We start from the raw sequence: 23,513 nt of genomic DNA, 5'->3' as shown, positions 1-23,513 counted from the left end.
ATGCAAAATGTGTGGGAAGGATGGAAGAAACAACAAAGGTATTTAAAAAATCTTGAGCATTATTAATAACCAAAAGAAGATGACTGAGAGAACTTTATCACTTATCAATAAATATGCCTATTTTCCTGTTTAATAACATTTTTATGAGAATAATTATATACTCATCAAGGACATCTTGATGAGATATTCAAGAAGTAATAGTATAAACTGTGATCTGTAATATTGTAGAGCAGAAATGTAAAAAATGCAACCCACTGGCTACAAGAAGCCTGCAGCACTCCTGAGTGCTACTCAAAACATTTTAAATGTAGTTGGGACATATTTAACAAAAGACATTTTAAAATACAATAAAACATAGATTTTCTAAGTCAATAATTTCTTGCAGGGATCCTATATACAGTTTAATAACCCCTGTTTCTATGTGAATTGGACATCATTGCAGTAGAGAATATATGCATCAGTGAGGTCACATACATGTGTGTGTATATACATATATATATATATATATGTATATACACACATATACATACACACAAATATACATATATATGTTTATTTAGGCTGACACATAATATGCACTTGATAAATATTTATTGATTTTTGTTTTTAAAGTATAAGCTTTCAGAACAAGGATCAGCTTAGGAAAGCAATGCATAGTTTCTGATATGTCATTCTGTCTTACCTCTTTATTTCTGGTCTGCCTTTTTGTCCACCTACATAGCCTTTCTGATATATTTCTGATATATACTAACTCCATAGACTCCAACAAGATTTAATAATCTGAGAAATAATACTAAAAGTGCTAGACAAACATGAGATGTTATTATAAGGGCTTTCAGGGACCATCTAGTTTACCTCTTTTCTCTTAATCTTGAAGAAACTGAGTTCCTAGGAAGTAACAAAGGCAGACATCTTTTGAACCTGGGTCATTTGACTCCAAGTCTAATATTCTTTCTACTATACCACATATTTAAAAAGTTTTTGAGAATTTATTGATACTGCATCAACTTTACCCATTTTTGTATGGCCTTTATTTCAGTTTTATTTTGCTATTTACACTGAAAATTGTAAAAGATGAGGATTTCAAGTGATGATCAAGGTTTTAAAAAATTTCTTGGCTAACAAATGGGATAATCAGGAATATTAACCTTTACATGATTTTAAACCTCTAAGCAGATAAAAATTTTCCATATTAAAATTTGGAATTGTTTTATTTATTTTTGAAGCTATGTGAACAGGTCTTTACTTTTCATATGTTTAGTTATCATTCAGGTGGTCAATGAATTTATGCTTCTGTGAATCACAGAAACAACAACAGATTCAAATATGAATATGAATATTCAATTACAAAGAATGTGTTTGTATCATTTCAGGCAGAAACTTGTACCACAAAGCAATAATTTTCTTGCCCTGAATTCAAATCAATCCTTTTTTAACACTCCAAAACAAAAAAAAATAGTTATGATAAACTAACTTTTATTACAGTTTAAAGGGGGAGAAAACATATTTTGAAAACTTATCTACTCAGATTAATTAGAAAAATAAGGTCAATATTGTGTCATAAAATTGCTTCAATAATTTTAGTGACTCTATGACTGATTACAGCTATGGAACCATACATTATTGATTTTTCTCTTGCTTATAAGAAGTTTTCTATGTAAAAGGTAAATTAAAAACATCACTGATGTCAGCAGTTATTGAAATAGTAAAGTCCTACCCATATTATTTCTGGAATGATGCATGAATAACAAATCCAATCTATTTAAATTTTTTTATTGAGCTTTAACCATATAGTATTTAGTTGATTACACTTATTACACGTGACCACACTGACCACTGAAACTCCCTTCAGTGGTGACTCTCTTTATCAGAGAAATGGTTTTCCATCTGAAGTTACACAAGCCTTGTTTGTTTAAGAAAATGATGAAGTAGGTGCCCAAACTCCTTCCTTTTGGCATCACTAAAAATGTTATGAAATTAATTTGTGTTGGCTCACTTTTATAATCTTACTTGTCTGAGGACTGCAGTGTTGTTAAAAGTTGCCTTTTAATATTCAATATAATTGGAGAGAAATGAAATGATCTGGTCAATGTTCATTGCATTTTCTTTTGGCCTCCAGGGAGTTTATTTTCCTGCCTTCAATGAATATGCAGCCCTAAACCTTTGTGTTTCCTAAGGCTGTTTTAGAATGATCACAGTTGTGCTAAACACAAATTGAATGCAGTGGATTTGATTTCAAGGTTAATCTTCCACTTAACTTCCTTTCTGGAAGAAATAGCCTTTAATAGAATGTTATCAGACTGCAATTTTTGTGACTATGTGCCTGCATCTTTTGAAGTTTCTCAATGGTAAAGATAGACTGTTTATGTGAGGACAGATAATCAGACCAAATAGATAACTACTATCTAGGTTAATTTATCAAACATTGAATAACAGCTCTTTCAGTAAAGGTTGAGAGCATATTAACATTTTTCACGTATAAAGAGGTCCATAAGAATTGCAGCCCCAGATTCTAGTTGCAGTATTGGCATCAAGTAGCTCTGTGACTTTGGGCTTTGGATATGACACATTCTCACCTAAGTTTTCTTAGCTCTAAAATTGGACTATGGCTCTCTGTCAGTTCTAAAGTTCAATAATTCTATGTACTTCATAGATTAGAACGTTTTCAATATTACCAAAAATTCTATGTACTTCATGGATTAGAATGTGTCAATGTGACTTAAAATGTACTTTTATGCTAGAACTATCTAACTGGTGAATGTATTCAATGAAATAGAAATTCAGAGTGAGCTATCATCTACTAGTAAAGCAGTTAGTTAATCGACAAACAAATGCTTACTTACTTAGAGCTCTGGAGACTCCAAGAAGCAGCGAAATCGGTTGTTGCACTTGAGAAGATTATATTATTATGGGAGTAACAACGTTGACCTAACTAGGTATATGTAAGGAACAAGTAATGTTCAAAATCAACTTCCTTCCAATCTTTTCAGCTCCTCATTCCAATCCAGAAGGCAATTATCACTATCTACGAACATGTAGAAAGAAGATTTGACTTATTTTACTTGTTATTAGAAGACTTGTAAAGATTTTAGCTCAATATAGGGGAAAACTGCCCAACAGTGAGGGGTATCTAAAAGTGGAATGAGCTGCCTTCAGAGATCCCAAGTTCCTTATTACTAATGGTTTTCAAGTAGAGTCTGTATGCTATTTGTTGAGAGGTTTCATGGTTAGTGTAGAGATTGGACTAGATAACCTTTGAATTTCTGTCCAAATCCAAGTGTATGATTCTACTTTTAGTATTGCAGCAGCTTTAATAGACAATAGATGCATACTTCAAGCAAAACCTTCATTTTGTGTTCTGCATAGTCATAGATAATTCCCTATAGGGAAGGATTACAATGGTTGCATTATGTCTGTCATTGATTCTCATTGTGTTGGGGCTGTTTTTGACATAAGCAAGTACATTATAATTGCTTTCATTTTCATCACACATGCATTTTTGTAGTGAATGCCATTGATACTTCTCATTCAAGGCAGATCCATTTGTCTGATGTTCAGTCAAAACAATGTATAATCAGAACAGTCTTTTATCTATCTATCTATTCATTCATTCATTTATTTATTTGTTTGTTCATTTATTTAATTATTTATTTATTCATTCATTCATTTGTTTGTTTGCTTGTTTCTTTCTTTATTTTGCTTTGTTTTGGGTTGTTCTATGGCAGAAACCTACATTTTGCCTCCTGTGGACGATTTGTTAGTTGATTTTTGATGGGTTGTATTGTGCTAAATATTAGAACATTTGTCTGGATTCATTTCTTAAATTTAAATAAGTTTTTATTCCTTTTGATATAAAATTCCTAAGACTATTTCAAAATTTTATGTTTTCTTCATAGTGGAAACTTTTATAATAAAAATAACTAAAAGGTTGCTTCTCTAATTTCAGGTAGAATTAGAAAAATTCCATTTTTATTCTACTTTTATCAAAAGTAATGGAAGGGACTTTGTTATAGTGGAAAGAACACTGACTCTGGAGTCAGAGGTTGTTGTTATTGTTGTTTAGTCATTTCAGTTATATCCAACTCTTCTTGAACCTATTTGGAGTTTTCTTGGAAAAGATATTGTAGTGGTTTTCCATTTCCCCTTCCAACTCTTTTTCCAGAGTAGTAACTGAGGCAAACTACATGTAATAGGTAATATGCACTACACAATAATATAATATTATGTAACAGAGCTCTTCCTCAGCTTATAATACATTAGTGTGTTCTTTAAATAATAATAAAAAATAATATTATATATTATATAATTGGACAATGTATTAAATATACAATTATATTGTATAAAATATATATGGTATAATATACAATATAATATAAAATAAAATATACAAAATAATATAAAGACTCATAAACATATTGTATCTGTCCTGATACAGAAGTGTATATATGCATGTGTATATATGTATTTCTATATGCATACATATATATATATATATATATTATATATATATATATATATATATATATATATATATGTATATATGTAGTCATCAGAACCTAAAACTGGAAAGGTAAGTTATAGAGGGTCTCAAAAACCAGGCTAAAGAATCTAGACTTAGAAAGTAGTGGAAATTTTTGAGCATGGAATGATGTGATCAAAGCTGTGTTTTTTTCTTTAAATCTCAATATTTAACATACAGAGTAAATTGGGACTTCAGCCTAGAGTGAGCAAAACCAGAGGTTGGAGGCTTATATACCTATCTGAGGTTGGGAGAAAACAGATTAGAATATTCATGGAAAAACTACTACACAAAAACTATTGAAGAAAAATATGTAGAAACTACTGTGAGGAAGGAAAACAATTGCAGATTTCAAAAGTACAAATATACAATGAAGATATATTGTTTATTAAAGGAGACAAGTATAACAGTACAACTTATAAAAAATATGAGAAGGAAAATAGAAAAACAGTTTTTAGGTGCATTATTAATAAGGAAAAAGTTACCTATCCACAAGATATGTATTTTAAGATTCGTGCAAAGATTCAGTCAAAGAAATAGATTATTGTGAGGTCACAGGAAAATGTAGGGTACATGATCCTGGAGGGAAAAGCCAATGTTAACTAAAGAGAAAAGGGAAGACCTTTCAGTCACATAGGTCAATATATATGTATATGTGTGTGTATATACATATATGTACATATGTAAATTTCTCTATCTATCTATCTATCTATCTATCTATCTATCTATCTATCTTAGTTAATGTATTCTTGGTGCAAGAAGTCCATAATTTCTTGGTTGAAAGAAAAGTTAATTGTACCATTATGACCAAAATGTTGTGAATATAGAAAGTAATTCGCAAAGATCTACTTTGAACTAATATTTAACATTTTATGTAATGAGATGAACCTGGTTAATAAATTAGAAAATATAATCATTAAGTTTGTGGATGATACCAATATGATAATAGGAAAGCACAGATGGTATATTAAAATTCAGAGGACCACAGACATTGTTCCAATGCCTAGAAATAAAGAAATGAAAGGCTATAGTAACAAATAAAGGAAAGATATAATATTTAGATTTTGCGTGTTCGACTTTAAAATAACTAGTTTTTAAAAGGAAAATTTAATCAACTGATTGGTACAGTTTATGCTACAGAAAAAAACACATCTGGGTGTTTTTCACTGAATCAACTGACTTTTGTTTTTGTTAATTGACTCATTTTTTCATGGTTGATGTGAGCCTTAATTTTTCCCTTATGAGAAGGTATATGTGAATGTGGCAGCATCACTGTAAACTGAGAATTGATAGTGTTCACAAGAAAATCGATCAGTTGCTTTAAAAAAAAAATACCTGTCATATCAGCAAACAAATAAGTGCATTTGCTTTATAGGAATCCCAGTGTTCCTCCATTGTCCTGATCAGACTCTTAGTATAGCTGCATATGTGTTCCTGTATTCTGCAGCTAAAGAAGGATTTCTCAAGCTTAGAGAGAGTAAATAAGTTTGAGGAGAAAGTAATAAAAGTGAATAAATTGATTAAGAAACTGGCCTGTGAGGAAATATGAAAGGAACAGAAAAGTTATCTGGAAAAGTGTATTGTGAAGGAAGACAGTGACTAGAAAAGTAGTGTGATATAGTCAGTCCATCAGTCATTAAACAGTTATTAAGTTTCTACTATATGCTAGGCATTGTGTTAAGCATTGGGTATATAAAGAAAGGTAAAAAGGACAGGTCCTGCTCTCAAGGATCTCACAGTCAAGTGATATACAAACAAACTATCTACAGGATAAATTGGAAATAATTAGCTGAGACTTGAAGGAAGCCAGGAGGTGGAAATAAGGAGGGAGAACATTTCAGGTATGGGTGACAGGCAGCCAAGGAAAATGCCAACAGATAGAAGATAGTTTTGTGTGAGAAACAGCAAGATGTCCAATGTCACTGGATCACAGAGTAAATGAGGGATAGAATGTCAAGAGCAAGAATACTGGGATGGCTAGAGGTGGGGCAGGTTATGAAGGGCTTTAAACTCCAAAGAGAAGATGTTTTATTTGATCTTGTAGGCGATAGGGAGTAACTTATTGAGTTGGAATGACAAAGTCAGACATACACTTTAGGAAGATCAATTTGGCAGCTGAATGGAGGATGGACTGGAACTGGGAGAGAATTGTGGCAGACCAATAAACCAGTAGGCTATTGCAGTAGTCCAGGCATAAAGCAGTGAAGATCTGTACCAGGAAGTTTGCCGTGTCCAAAGAGATACAGGGTATGTGAAAGATGTTATGAAGGTAAAATTGAAATGCCTTAGCAACAGATTGGGCAATAGGGGGTGAGAGAATGTGAAGAGTTGATGCTCCTAGGTTGTAAGCATGAGTGACAGGGCTTATATGGTATCCTTGACAGTAACATGGAAGTTGGAAGGGGGAAGAGTTTTTGGGGAAAGATGTTCAGTTTTGTACATGTTGAGTGTAAAATGTCTACAAGTGTATCTAGTTTAAGATATTCATTAGGCAGTAGGAGATGTGAGACTGGAAGTTAGCAGAGAAATTAGAGATGGGTAAGATTTGCAGCTAGGTGGTATAGTAGATAGAGCATTGAGCCTGGTGTCAGGAAGACTTATCTTCCTGAGTACAAATCTGGCCTCAGACATTCACTGGCTGTGTGGTCCTGGACAAGTCACTTAACCCTGTTTGTTTCAGTTTCCTCTTGTATAAAATGAGCTGGAGAAGGAAATGGCAAACCGCTCTAATATCTGTGCCAGGAAAATCCCAAATGGGGTCATGAAGTGTCAGACATGACTGAAAAATGACTGAACAAGAGAAAAGATTTGAGAGTCACCAGTATGGAGATGATAATTGAATCCATGGAAGCTGTTGAGATCACCAAGTGGAATAGTATAGAGGAAGAAGAGAAAATATCCCATCACTTATTATTTGTAGGATTTTGCATAGGTCACTTAACTTCACTAAGACTGTTTTTTTTTTCAGTCAAGAAAATGATTAGGCATTAGACTACAAGGTACTTAAGTTTCCTTCCAGTTCTAAGAGTCTATGAGTCTGCTTTGTTGGGTACATGAAGGTATCTTTTGCATAAAAGAGTTACTTGTTTTTCATCTCTATTGTAGAAAACAAGCTAGACAATTATCCAGCAAGCACATAGTGTTGGGCGATGGGATTGGTGGTGAGGTGAAGAAATCATTTCAATTTTTTTCCTGTCACATTCACTCCTCTCTTAATCATTCTTCTCTAGTTTGGAGGCCATTATTTTTTTAAAATAATAAATACCTACATATAGCAATGCCAAAAATGCTAGTTGGTATGGTGTCATTGTTTTGTCACTACTATATGATCATAAAAATATTTCATTGCTCTTAATCTGCATATAGGACAAACATACCAGTCAATCAATAAGCATTTATTAAGCACTTATGTGCCTAGGCACTGTGCTAAGTAAAATGCAAAAAAAAAAAGCATAAACATAATCCTTCCTTCAAGGATTTCATATTATAATGAGGTAGACAGCATGCACATAACTATGTACATACAAGATGTTCTGTAAGGAATCAGTCTCAGATGGCAGATACTACTTGTGTGAGGGAGGGAGCTGAAAAGGTCTCTTGAAGAATATGAGATTTAATCTGAATTTTCAAAGAAACCAGTTAAGCCAGGTAATAGGGATCTGCTATGGAGTAGAAGGGTGACACGGTCAGACCTGAGGAAGACCTTCTTCATAGCTGAGGGGAAAATGCACTATAGACTGGTATACCAACAATAATCCAGGCATATAGTAATGAGGGATTGTACCAGCGTGGCATCTGTGTGATAGAGACAAGGCAATATATCTAAGAGATGTTGTGAAGGTAAAAACAAGACTTGGCAACAGATTAAATAAATGAGATGAGTCCAAATGAAGAATTGAGGATAATACTAAGATTGTGAGGCTGAGTGACTAGGAGGATATTGGTGCTTTTAGCAAAGTTTGGAAGACAGGAGGCTTTGGGGGCTAAAGAAGATAGGTGTAGACATTGAGTAGAATGTGCTTCCACTCTAACCTTAAGAAAAAATTGCTTAAAATATCATATGGGATTAGATAGGCAAAACCGGTTGAGGAACTGAAGAAATTTTTGTTTTCTCTTCCTTGAAGGTCCTTTAAAAATAAGACAGAATACTATTTGTCTAAGATGTTAAAGAAGGAAGGCATTCTAAGGTCCTTCTAAAACCTAATTCTATGGATAACCATATTCTGCTCTCTGTTTTCATTTTGTTCTACATTTTCTTACATAATGTATCTGGAATGAGATTGGGACATATCTAGTTACAATAAAGGATATATGCTATTAATGAGTTTCTATCCTACTCTCAAAATATCATCCAATGTGGTTTATCTTGGTGAATGAAAGTTGGAATGGAAACTTAAATACTTAGGCTGGCTCTAGAAATTCAGGTGATCATTTTGTTCCTTAATGTCACACTTCAACAGACACACTTCACAGTGCAGTGAATCATGCTTTAAACAAGCAGACTTTAATATAACGACAGCAGATAGTGTAGCAGAGGTGAATAATAAGTGTTAGCAGTCTTAAGTTTTCTCTGACAGTACTCTCTCCTAGGTGCCTGATGGACAATTGATAAAGTACATATGCTTTTTTATAGATTGGAACTTGGGATCCAGCCAGTGGCCTGAACATGACGGAAAGTCAAAAGGGAAAACCTGCCAACATTACAGATTCTTTATCCAATCGCTCTTTGATTGTTACTACCATTTTGGTAAGTAATTATATCCACATTCCTTTTAGAAAAATATTGCTGTGCATAAGAGTTGAATGGAAAAGAATATTCTAATTGGGACACTAATGAACAGTATGCAATGTATTTTACACTTATTTAGCAATTACTGTATAATAGATGAGCCAATGTTAATTTAGTCACAGATTTTTATTTTGTTAGACTTCATTGATGTGAATTACTTTAATTTGTGTGCTGCCTCTGTTGATTAATAATTTAGGTTTATATGTTAACTGAAATCTTTAAATTTGTACAAAATGAGTTAAAATAGCAGTCTTTTCAATATCAGGCTTTAGGAAAATGTATAGATAAGGGCAAGTGAATAGTAGGAAATGAACTTCAGTTTTGCTTTCATTTCCTACAGATTTATTTCAGTGTCAACAGCACATTTCCCTCAATATTTTCCCACTAAAATTATGTTTTAACCTTGATCTAGTTTAATTGTTTTCATCCTGAAGAAGCACTTTTTCTTTACTAATCTTCCTAATGAAATTAAATGATTTCCCCCCCAGAAGACACATTTTCAGTAACAAGAAAATTAAATTAATGTTGATAAGCTAGATATTTTTACCTCTGTCATAATTATACACTTTAAATGAGCTCACACAATAATGATCACTTATACCTATACCACCATTTGAAAAGCAATTTTCATTTGAAGACAAAGGAACTTCTCTTCTGCAGTTGGCTGTCAGTACTTTCTACCTACTATGAAAATCTAATGCCCAAGTCTTAACATTCTTAGAAACCAATCAGGGGTAATGTGGGATTAATGTCCAAACAGCTGTCAAGTAGAAAAATTTAGATGATTGGTAAATTTGATTTATACTAACAATTAAAACCAGATTGAATGTTTTTTTCCTGTCCTTTTAGTCATGACAAGAAATGCCAGCATCATAGGTATGATAAAATATACAAGTTTAAGCATGATGAAATTTCATCAGGAAATACAACTTTATGCCAGCTGGGTTATCATGAATTGACAATGATAGAAACCATCATGTTATTTTTGGGTTTTGTTTCTGTCACTCCAGTGCTTGGGAATGATATTTGCCTACAGTAGCAAACCCAAATACCTCTGCCTAGCTTTTAAAGTCTCCTATGGTCTGGCCTTTATCTCACCCATGAAATACTTTGAGGAAGGATTCTAGGCATTTGAATAAAGTTATACAGCTCAGTTTGCCTCTGTAGCAGAGATCCCAAGGCCTCTACCCTATCATACCTCATACTAAGTGTCTGTCTATGTTAAGAACCAAGAAAGCAATCTATATTGCATTATCTTCAATGTGCCAAGCACTACTGTAATCATAGTGCCCTATTTTTCCTACGTGCTTCTTTTTATTCTAACGTCCTATTTATATGCTACTGAGATAACTCATTTATTTGGTGACTTTAGTGTGGAAAAAAAGAATCATACTATTTCAAAGTTGGGAGTGAACTCAGTCAAACTCATAAAGAATCTTTCTATAACAAAGCTTACAAGTGGTTCATCTAGCCTTTTCTAAAAGACCTATTGTGGAATCCACTATGTCCTAAAGCAGCCTATTCCACTTTTGGATATCTCAAATTGTTAGGAAGTATTTTTTTCTCCTCCTCATAATAATCTTATATTTACATTCTCTCCACCCTGGACCTAGACTTTCACCAATCATTTCTAGTTTTGCCCTCAGGGGGAGAATAAGTGTAATCCCACTTCCTCATGATGTACTTCCCTCTCTAAATTATTGGGGATAAGTGCCACAGCCTTCGTGAGTCATCTCTTCTTCAGTTTTCCCCCCATTTTTTATGTTTGTTTTTATTTTTGGTCACCAGTCCTTATATGAGTGTTCAGGAGGACTAACATTTCTGGTGTGAGGGCAAACCCTTTTCAGGGCCACTTATTCACCTTTGGTCTCCACCTGACTCACCCAATTCTCATCTATGGCTCCCAAAAGCTGTAGCAGGCACAACTGCCACACACTGGTAAACCTTCTCAGCAGACCAGCTAAACCAGGATGAGAGTAACTAGAAAGCCTCAAACCTGTCTGTGAGTTAGGGGAATGTGTACCCTAAACATGTGAAGACTTTCCCTGGCAGAATGGATAGATGAGAACAATTTGTGCCAACAGCTATGAAGGTGGCTGATGCAGGCACTGTGCAACACTTAGACCTTGGTCAAGCATCTGAGATGCCAAAGTCATCCACTACATCCCAGTCCATCACCAGTTGTCTTGACTTTTGTCCTGCCATTAGGCTTTGATGATGCAGGGAGAGTGAGGCTGAGAACTTTGTGCAACTCTGTCTCCCTTAAATCCAATTCACTTGTAAATCAAGACATAACCCTATGATGTCAATGGTTATTGACTTCAAAAACAAAGGACAAACAACAACAACAACAATAGTATCTTCACCATTCTGTCTGTCCTCCTTTGGTTGCCCTCAAGGTTATCTATATCCTTCCAAAAATTCAGTGTCTAAAATTGAAAATAATACTCCAGATGCAGAATGATAGCAATTACATTGGCATTTTTGACTACCATTTCCCATGGTATCTTATAAGTAATTCATAACAAATTTTAATTTAAATTGAGCAGTTAGTATGAGGGGGGATAGTTGTTTGAATAGCAACATGTAGGAAAAGCCTACAATAACAATTTTCTATCTTTTGTATCTTGGTTGAAAGTTAATTCTCTTAATTCAGTACTTTCCAAAGTGGGTGCCTTGAAACACCATTAAATCATCATGACCAGACTAGTGAGTCAGAGGAAATCTGGACTTTGTCTTAAGAGTGTACAACTGCTCATTCTACTGCTGCTTAGAAGCCCAGGAGCCTTCTTCATTCTACTTCCTACTTTAATCTCACTTAAAACCAAGTTACTCTTCCAAATTGACAACTAACTTCTATCATTGTAGACCCTCTGAGGGCTATAATCAGGCTCCCTAATGTGGCCAACCTACTGTAATTTTCTAATACTTTCTGATACCTCTTTTTTTTTCTTTTCCTCCAATGTAACAGACACTTTGTTTTCAAAAGCACACAACAACTTGACTTAATAAAATTGCGTATTGAAATGCCATGAGCGTTTTCTTCCTCCCTTCACTGGCCTATCCCTGGGAACACACATAATATACCTGATAAATTTAAAACATTTGCTAAGGAGACCTAGAACAAGTAATAATTTAGGAAATTATTTTTTGATAGTGTTTCATTTCTAATACCCCCTCCTGGCCTGCTTCCTGCAACTTCCACTAGCCCTGTCAGGTTGGATCCCTAGAAGGTAGCTACTGTTTCTTCCCAAAGGGTTCTAGGGATAACCCCATTACTCATAAGGCTCCATCTGGTGTTTTCTCTAGTATCAATTAAACAGTGGATGTCATTTAGTCAATCAAAGTTAATAAGGTTTTAGAAAGAAGTATTTACTACTTTGGTATCTACCAAGCATAGTTGGTAGATAGAAATGCCCTCCAAATCTAGGATACATTCTGTCCTTGCACACACTCGATCCTAGGAGAGAATGGTCTCAAGTTTAGAGAACACAACAGGTAAAAAGGGTAGCTTTTCTCCATTTGGAGAGTCTTCATGAAATTCTACTTTGGTATGTGTAGCTTTTTGATGAACTCCAAGGTTCAATGCCTGTGTAGAGTCTCAAAGTTACCTTTCCTTGGTATGTCTAGTTTGCCATTAGCTCTTGTGCAAATACTACTGTTGGCCACTGCATTATAGGGGCACTTCCACTGAAACCTATGAGAAGCCCACATCTTCTGATCTTTAAAAGTTCACAAGATCATCCTCTCTTCAAGGGGAGAGGAGTTTAATACTCTCTTGCCCCACAGACTGTTTCTATTGAAGGACTTAGCTGAAGCTACTTCACCACTAGACTTGCCTGTTATTGGAATGCTGGGTTACAAACTTGTTGGAGGTTTTATACGAGTTGCACAAGAGATAGCTGATACTCTTTGACCAAACACAAAACCTGTGTGGCATCATTTGCTTTCATTCCATTTGTTCCTACTTTGCTTTTTTGGTTGATTGATTCTATAGCTCAAAGAGGCATGGGTATCAAATAAATGTAATAATATCAGGGCATAGAACTTCTTGTTAGTTACCTTAATTATGGTTGAGTAGTATAGGGCAACACTCTTACATACTCATATAACTGTTAGATTGACTATAAGTTTGGAAAATCCACAGAGTTATGGTTATGGCTGTCTTATATGTGTTGCCCTGCCTTCTCAACCTTGTTATACTGTGAGATAACAATTGTCTATACAGCTCCATAGTCGCTTGTGGTTAACTTCCCTTTCTTCCATGTGTTTAGCATGACGACAGTAGTACGCTCATTTACTCAAAATTATGTTTCTGGCTCCCTCTGTTACTGGCACAAAATGTCCATTATATATACACATTAAATGTGTGTGTGTGTGTATGTGTGTGTGTGCACATGTGTGTGTTTATAATAGGCAACAAAAATTTGCAGAGAGTAGTTTTCTTTTTTGCTTGTTTTTAAAAACATATTTAATGACCTAACATACCTTCAATACAGAAGCTAGAAAACAATCCGTTGAAATAGGAAGAACTGGGCTAAATGAATTAGGAGACCCTTATTCATGTCTGGACTCTTCCATTTACTAACTGTTTGACTTTGGAAAAGTCTTTGTTCCTTAGTGTATTCATTTCAATAATGAAGGCAATGAGATTAAATGATTTTTGAGGTTTCCCTCTGGTATAGCACCCTATGATTTATTTAGTTGTCCTTTGCTTCTTTAGATCCACCAAATGGTATGATTTTTAGATGAGCTAACTGGCACTTAAGTTCCTATAGTGAGTAGAGTTTTTTTGTGGGGTTTTTCAATCGATGCTTATTTCCTCTCAGGTCCTCCCCCACCCCACTCCCATACAAAAACAACAACAACAAAAAAACAACGCTACAGCTCCCCTTATATGTTAAGTGCTTTCCACTATCCCTCTCTTTGTAACAATTGATTTTTATCCATTTATCCATTAAAAGGATTAGTTAATGCTGCTTTCAATGTTGAGTTTTATTTATTTTTTCCCCTATAGTGGCACTTTGGTGTACAAATTCCTTTGGTAACTTTGTTATGGAAATCTGTTTCTCTGGAGGAGGTTGTTTCTCTCCTGTGGCTCTCTGAATTTAACAAATGTGCTTGCACCTGTCAAGCAATATAGCTGCATTTCCCCCCCTCACTTAACTCAGTGGGCAGATTTTCATCTCCACCCACCCACCATCCCACAAGCATACACTCTTCCACCCCCATTATCTGTTCAGTTTAATTCATTAAGCTAATTGACATTTTGCCATTATAGCTATAGACCTACTATATGCCTACACATATATAGCTGGGGGGAAAGAAAAGTCCTTAATGGTGAAAAAAATTTTTGTGAAAATAGAAAACGGGACAAAACAATAACAATGGAGCTCTCATCAATCCCACCTACTACCTCCACCCTAACTTGTCCTTCCAAAACTGGTTATATAAAATAAAAAAAGTAGATCTATCGAACCATAATTTCTACTACAACAAATTTTGGTGCTAATCCTTCATTTATTATCACAGAGTAGTTGTAATACCAACCTCTTATAGAAAAACTTGGGGTCAGACATGGACATTGCAAACTAGTGCTGTGTCATTAAGAATATTTTTTTCCTTCCTAACAGCCCCATTTCTACCCAGATTCCTTAATACAGTAATTTCTAAATGGTATTCTATAGAATCCATGTGCTCTATGTCTTGAGAAAAGTTTGGGGCTAGACATATCTTTTTTACCTTCTAAGATGGGCTTCTGAACTTTTTTGGATTATGGGATTGATGTTCCTTTGGCAGTTTGGTTAAGCAGCTTGAAACCCTTCTCAGAATAATGTTTTTAAATTTTAAAAAATGCATAGCATTACAAAGGAAAACAATTATAATGAAATAAATAATTTAAACAAACAACTAAAATAATTGATTGAAAGAAATAATTATAATAAAATAAAATAATTAAATATATAGTTTAAAGTTATATACCCTACACTAAGAACTCATCTAAAATATTAAACATAAAATTATATTTATATAAAATTGTAATGCATTGTATTTTTATTATGGAAATAGCTTTAATTTTCTCTATAGAGCTTCACAATTTTACTGGCTTCCATTGTTTTCTGTGAGCATTCCATATCTTCCAGCTTTTTGAAAGAGCATTTATGGATTTTGTCAGGAAATGTTAAGTCCCAAAGTGTTCAGTGACTAATTTCATTTGGGAAATATTGACATAAATTATACTGTAGAGCCAATATGTAATGACAGTAAATATATTAACTTCTGATTTCCTAATGTTCCATTGATAGGATTATTTCACAGTCCTTTTTCCTCTATCCATTTATTCTGAAAATACTTTGCTACTAATCCTGCGCTCCTAATCCTCCTAATATGTCTTATTCCAAGCAGCAACCAAGTTCCTAGACTAGATGGTGGTTAGTGAAGTTAACTTTCTGGTCTAATATCCCTACAGCCTCATTTCATCCCCCAAGGAGTAATCATTCTTTGCCATCTACCTCTATCTTGCACTGCTTATAGCTCAGTTAATTCTCCTCTTGGCAATCTACTTCACAAACATCTTCTTCAACTCCCTTCCCTCTCCATATCTTTTAACTCCTGTTCAGTATCTCTCTTCTTCCTGTTGTTGTCCCAAGAAACAATCTTAATTATGCCACATGGGTTTTGTTTTCCTAGACATGTGTCAAAATGAAATAAGACAATATAAAACCAGTTCCACCAGCCTCTAATGCTTGAATGTATCTATAAGTTCTTTTCAGGATCACACAAAATTAGCCATTTATCTTCTTAATTAATTGCATTTTTCTTCAAGTATGTTCAAGATAAATTACATATGTATTCTTATTCAATTTTATTATTCTTATTTTTTGTTTGCTAAAATTACAACATTGTTATTTTCTATTAGCTTACACTAAAAGCCTATACAGAGTCTGAAATGGCATGGAAGTAGCACAAAGAATATCATCTATGAGACAGGAGATCCAGATTCTAAACTAAGCTCTGAAGCTAATTAGCTGTGAGATCCTAGGCCTGGAATTTCATTATTTTTTTTCTGGGTCTCAGTTTGATTGTCTGGAAAGTAGAATAAACTTAAATTAGATGATCACTAAGATCCCTTCCAACTCTAAACGCTTATGTTTTCAGCTGCAGAATAAGTAAATTTGACCTTTATTCACTGTCTGAAGAACAGAACCAGTCAATAAACATTTATTAAGCTTCCAATATATGCTAGGTACTATGGTAAGCACTTAGGACACACAAAAGAAGTCAAAAGACAATTTTTCCAAGGAGCTCACAGTCTAATGGGGAAGACAACATCTTAGCAAGCATGTACAAACAAGATACAGACAGGATAAATTGGAGATCACATATAACATTGTTTCTATGAGAATATGTATCATGAAATCTTAGCATTTGATTTATAAATGAAGTATCAGAGCCCATTAGAGACTTTGTAAATTGGAAACATCTTGTATAGCTTACTCAGAGAAAGGAAAATGTGAATTTACAATAAAATGGCAATAATAAAGCGCTTAATGGGCACCTAGGTGATACTAGGGATAGAGTACTGAGTTTGAAATCGGGTAGATTTATCTTCCTGAGTTCAAATCTGGCCTCAGATACTTCCTTGTTGTGTCAATCTGGGCAAGTCACTTACCCCTATTTGCCTCAGTTTCTTTCGAAAAATGAGCTGGAGAGGGAAATGGCAAACCACTCCAGTAGATTTGCCAAGAAAACTCCAACTGGGGACCTGGAAGAGTTGGGCACAATGGAAACAACTGAATAACAGCAAAGGAGCTTAAATGAATTGTTATTGTGGAGGGAGTGCCATAAAGAGAGAGTAGAATCTTGTGTTACTAAGAGTAATTCAGGTGGAGGAATAACATGAACATAGTCATAGTGGTCTAAAGAAGATATGTTCATTCAGTATCAGTAGCAGATGATTGAATCTTTGACAGGTAGCTAACAGGGCTGCAAAGGTTCTCCATCCCAATCCTTGATTTTCAGATAATGACATTGAAGTCCAGAAGCCTTGAGGTCAGATGCCATAGTTCACCCATGTAGCAGAGGATTCTAATTTAGTTGGAGATAATTAGAGTAGAGGTTATAAAAAGAAATTTAAACAAAAACAGTTGGATAGTAAAGGTAGTGTCAGATGGTGAGATAGAAATGTCAAGGCTTCATGTAATAGGAAACGAGGAGCCATTGTAGATTCTTTAACAAGGGAGCAGTGGCAGTGTATAAATGCTGCTTTAGGAGGATTAGTCTGGCAGCAGTGTATAGAGTGGAGTAAACAGGAAAGGGGCGACATCAGAGAGGTTTGGCATGACTTGATATCATTAAGGATTGGACCAGAGTATTAGTAATGAAAATGTAGAAGAAAAAAGGAAGATGAAGGAGATTAATAAAGCTTGGTAGAACTTTAGACCACATGAGATGAAGGAGCTGGGAGAATCACAAAATGATTCAAATATGCAGCCTGAAAGATTTGCAAAAATGAATGGAATATACAATTAATAAGCCGTGTTCTACCATTCTCCCTTCCTCCTCTTGTAACTTTTAGTTTTAGTATATGTGTGCCTTGGAGTTGGCCCAGCCTTGTGGTGATGATTTTTTTTTTTCTATAGCAACTCTCAGCATCTGAGTTATAGTAGTGATGTGATCTCCAACATGGAGCTAATACCCATTCCATATTGGCAAAGTTATAGATCCTAGAAGTACAGAAGAATTGTATTGGCATATCCTCATACTAGACTGTAAGCTTCATAGGGGCAGGATCTGATTAAAACTTTTTATCTCTTCCTACTCTTAGCACATATTGAGCTAAATTAAAATGGCCTAGACTATACAGAAATATAACTACTGCAAAAGAATGGACCGTTTTTTGAGATGAAGTGTAATTAAAAAAAAACCCAGCTGTTTAAGTTTTAGACATCTTGGGGCTCTTGGGCTAACATTTGAGATTGATTAGATTTCTATGGATTTTCTTTTGTTTACCTTTCCCAATGGAAGGAAACTGTTGGGGAAGAAAATAGAGTCTGATGCTTGGCCAATGATTTTTGTAAGAAGTATAAGGCTAAAGCTGAGGTAAAACAATTTATTTGTTTAGAGTATGAGGCATTGAAAGAAGCCTGAATGGATATTTTTATCACTCAATATTTATTGAGTATACACCATGCGCAAATAACTGTACTAGGTGAATGAAGAAAGAAATAGCCAGTCCCTTGTCTTTTGAGAAATCGCAGCATTCCTGGGGGATAAGACAATCAAATACATATAAATATAAATGGAAGTAATATATTAAATATATGCATGTGTCATTATTACAGATACATAAATATCCTTAAGATTTGCTTAAGCACTTAAAGCCAAATAGTTTTCACATAATAGAAACTTAGATATTGTTGAATGCACAAATAAATAAATGTTTAAACTGGAAAGGTTTCATGGAGGAAGCGAGTACTGGTTTTTAAAGAAGTGATACGAGAAATGATCAAAGACATTACATGGAGGGGATTAATTTGATTTGATTTGAGAGGCAATCAGAAACCAGTATGGGATTCTGAAAATAAACATGATCAAAATGATACTTGGAAATGGAATTATATTATACATGTGTTATAGAAAAATATAAGATGGTGGGGGCAACAACTGTGATGCTTGAAATAATTAGGATCTAGATTGAAGATCTGCAGGAAAGAAGGGGGATTATGTGAGAAATCTGGAGAAAGAACTGTGAACTCTGTGCTGGATTAGACATCAAAGTGAGCAGATAAAAGTTTTTGAAGATAATGCTAAATTTATAAATTTGGAAGAAAGGGAGATTAGGGGCTCTACTGACTTTGATGATAAAGCTGGGAAAGGAAAAAAAAATTAACTCCCTATTAGAAACATGTAAATGGAGATAGTTCTGATAACTTCTATGTGGTCAACTCTTGATCATCCATGCCAAAATAGTAATTAAATTAAATTTGCTGATAAAAGGGAAATTGGAGTTTGGTTAATAGGTATGATTTTCCTATCAGAAAGCCTTTAACAGAAAATATTATCAATGGCATCCTTGGCTAATTTGAGTTTCAGTTTTATTCTTTTTCCTCATTGGGACTAATGAGCAATAAAATCACCAAAATACAACCATCTGCAGAGAGGGCTCAAAGTAGGCAATGTCAATGATAAACCAAGTGATAATCCAGGCAGCTAGATGAATTTAGTAGCACAAATCACTGTATATACTAAAATACAATAACATACTCCCCCAACCCCTGCCTTATACACTCATGGCTTCTAAGGAATGTGGCTTACTAGACAATATCATACTCTTCCACTGTCACCACTACTACATTTGCCTTCCAGCTGTGCCCTTTGTGATATATAGGTACCCAGCACAACCAAACCGGTTTGAGTTCTTCTTCCTGAAAGTGCCAGTTATGGCCTCTGAGGCACTCCCTACAGGTTCAGATAATTTGGCAGTGCACTTGATAAAATAAAAATAGATTTTCCTCCCAAATCCAAGGAAATATTTTTAAAAGTTATAGTATAACAACAGAGTATTTTGCTTGGTCTAATAATAAGTTAATGAAGACAAATAACTTTTGTATATTGTATAAATCCTAGATTCTGCCTATCTGTAAGGATAGTAGAACTAAAGCTAGTATGAACCTCAGAGGCCATTTAAGGCAAATACCTCATGTTACAGTTAAGGAAACTGAGGCCCAGGTAGGATAAGTGATTTGCTAAGTGTCACATAGGCAGTAAGCATCCAATATGGGATCCGAATTTAGGTTAATACAGTTTGCAATGTATTATAATTGATATATGCTGTCCATAAGGAAGCTTTTCTGAGATGCTAAGTTTAGATTCTGGATAGAGGAAAACTAAATAATAAACATGTTTTATTTAAAGGTTTAGTAAGGTGAAGCATTGCCCTGCAGGGGAGCTCTATTTTGATTGCATGACTTCAGATATATGATGATGAGCATTCATTTACCCGAAAGGTTAGGTCAGACTGTTTTCTGAATATTTTAAAGGTGGCAGTCAAGAAATAAGTCTTGTTTTCCTAACCAGAGACTAATCTAATGTACTTTGTGGAGTATTTTCCTCCTCTAATTTTTGACCCTCCAAATCCCTCCTCCAGAGCTTGTTTTTGAGGGTCTAAGGAAGACATTAAATTGTTTTGATGGTCACTGCTAGGCTTTTTTACCTTTCCCTCCTGGCATTCTGACTTCCAATTGTGATAACCCATTGTGCGCTCCATGCAGTTGACATAAATGTTAATTAGAGATGGCAGCCTTCAAACTTTCTCATCCAGAGTGTGGAGAAGATATCTGAAAGAACAGAACTGTCTGGAACAATAATGGCAATTCTATAGACCTCCTTTGGTTCTGAAACCACAACTAATAACAAAATCAGAATTTTCCATGGAATGATTGAGGCTAAAACAGAATAAAGATAAACCCATCTTGCCTTATTAAATGATGTAATGAGATACCCCACCTCCCTTTTCAGTAGCTAGTAGGCTGCTTATGCAATAGCATTTTTAATAACCATTTCACATAGGTAGGCCTTTTATTTAAATAAAAGGTCTTTCTTTTCAATAAAAAAAACTGTTTAGGCTTTAGTGCATTTCTCAGGATTTACACAGCACTGTGACACTAGAAGAGGAAAAAAAATAAAGCCCAGTCTTTAAAGTGACATTAACTAATCCTTTTAATGGACAAAAATCAATTGTTAAACAGAGAGGCATAGTGGGAAGTGCCTCAAAATATATAGTCAGCTCTAGAATTATTTAGGTGAAAATAAAACTAAATTTCCTCATTTGTCAAATGAAATTTTTGCTATAGAAGTACTTTGAAGACCCAAAATATAAATGTGCAGTATCTGTAATGAGCAGTAAAATTTATTACCAATCACTAAGAAAGTATAACATTTATTAAAAGAAGAGACCTTATAGGTAATCTAATCGAATCATCACAGTTTATAGATGAGAAGGCCCAGGTTAGTTGTTATAATCCTATAATTATAGGACTATAGATGTAGAACCAGAAGGAACCTTAGAAGTAAACTAGTGCAACCCCTTTATTTTGCAGATGAGGAAACTGAAGCCTAGAAAGCTTAAATGACTTGCCTTGATTGAACAGGTAATAAATTGCAGAATGGGATTTTGAAGTCAAATTCTGATTCCAAATCCAGTGTTCTTTCCACTATACCCTAATCTAACCCAAACCCCTCATTCTGTAGATGAGGAAATTAAGGCCAAGAGAGATTCATTGATTTATTCAGTTTCATTCAAATAGTAAGTAGCACAGGCAGGACTGAGCCTCAGGTCTTCTAGTTCTAAATCCAGACCGAGATGTCTTAGTTATTTCCTGGTATTCCCTCAATGTGCAATTATTTTAAAATAATTCTGTCCCTTGTGATTTCAATTGTGATTGACTTCAGGCTAAATCTTTTGCTAATTATTTTTATCAATCTTTATTCTTGAGTAAACAAAAAATTGAGTTTCAGTATAGAGTGAAAGAAGCATATGTTAGACATTTTAGGGTATTTGAAAACATTTTGTTATAGGATATAAATGTCAGACTTGAAGATATGATAGTGGTGAAGGGGATTAGGAGAACATAGAGATTGAGTTATCTGAATAGTAATAAAACTAAATAGTCAATCGTTTAAATTTATAAATCTAGATTTCTACTTATCTCTACAATAATAATGGTATAACACTATTACTGTTTAAACACATATATATATATATATTCCCCTTAAAATACCATTTTGAATCACACAGAATAAATATAATGAAACAAAATTATAAATATGTAATTTAAACAAATGATTATTATTTCCTTTGAGCTTATAACTTCTTGAATTGAGTGAAAGATATATGATCAAATGTATATGCAATAAGAAGTATTTTATATGAATTTATTTACAAATAAGAAAGTTTCTTCCATTAAAAAAAATCTTCCACTTCTAAGACTTCATATTTTGGCTCTGATTATTCATATTAATGAATAGTTAGTTAACTAAATATTTTTTCATCACTTCAAAAGGTCTATGATTTCAATGGCTCATGTATTCTCTTTCCACATATATGAGTATATATACACACATGTATGTATGTACATATATACACATATGTATATATGTATATATGTGTGTATGTGTGTATGTGTTTGTAGATAGATACAGAAACACATAGTTATACTACAGACCAGTCTTCTGGTGTTAAGCTTCTTTGAATTAGGCAAGGTCATCCTCAAATGACAGACACAGAAGTCTATTACATGGTGGTATCTGAAGTGTTTCTAGCTGGGTAGAACCATCCAGAATTTCTGCTCTACTCTTATAGCATTTGAAAATAAAGGAACTGGGGCAGCTAGGGGGCACAGTGGATAGAGCACCAGCCCTGGAGTCAGGGGGACCTGAGTTCAAATCTGACCTCAGACACATGATACTAGCAGTGTGACCCTGGGCAAGTCACTTAACCCCAATTGCCTTGCCAAAAGAAAGATGAAGGAACTAAACAGTGTGTATTAAACACTTAGTATGTGCAAAGCAAAGTGTTAAATGCTCAAGATACAAAGAGCTCTCAAGGAGTTCATATTCTAATAAAAGGATACAACATATGTAGCAGACTTCAGCTTCATGTCTGATGGAAAGGACCAATGGTCCTTAGAGTGCAGCATTAAAATAAATGATATTATTTCTTCTTTAATGGCATTTCCATTGATAAAACTATATCCATTTCTAATGTTGAATCATTTGGTAGTGCCAAGGACTTAAGTGGCAAGAACTTTCTTTCTTTTTTGGTTCAATAGCAACTATGGATGCTGAGGAACAGGGTGTTATGAAACCAGTAGAGACAAATGTCAGGTTGTATGTCCACAAGGGTTCATCCCCTGGACAATGGCTATGGGGACCAGTCTGGTAGCAAAACTGGTAGTCTAAAGGATGATTATCTAGGTACCTGCTCATCAGTCACAACTGACCTGCAAAAATCTCTACAATGATTGCTCTTCCAGATGATGACTAGGTCGAAGGTAAGGTCAGTGGTCTTAGGAACAATGCAGTTCCTGGGACCTTGATACACACATATGTATATATGTATATGTTGTATTATGTAGATACATATATACATATGTGTATGAGTGTGTATATACCTGTGATTGTATGCAATAATTCCTTCATTCC

General features: G+C 34.4%; 1 protein-coding gene across 1 annotated transcript in view; it reads left to right on the top strand.

Moving 5' to 3' along the window:
- GRIK2 (glutamate ionotropic receptor kainate type subunit 2) overlaps positions 1–23,513 on the top strand; it is a 798,700-nt gene that overhangs the window by 481,922 nt on the left and 293,265 nt on the right. Inside the window, exon 10 of the mRNA XM_020998276.2 lies at positions 9,153–9,266. Within this exon, the coding sequence (XP_020853935.1) occupies positions 9,153–9,266 (114 nt within the window). The remainder of the gene's footprint in view (positions 1–9,152; positions 9,267–23,513) is intronic.

This window comes from Phascolarctos cinereus, unplaced genomic scaffold (assembly GCF_003287225.1).
Source record: "Phascolarctos cinereus isolate Bilbo 61053 unplaced genomic scaffold, phaCin_HiC Scaffold_5;HRSCAF=322, whole genome shotgun sequence".
Lineage (NCBI taxonomy): Eukaryota > Metazoa > Chordata > Mammalia > Diprotodontia > Phascolarctidae > Phascolarctos > Phascolarctos cinereus.
This window is presented reverse-complemented; position numbering and strand designations above follow the sequence as displayed.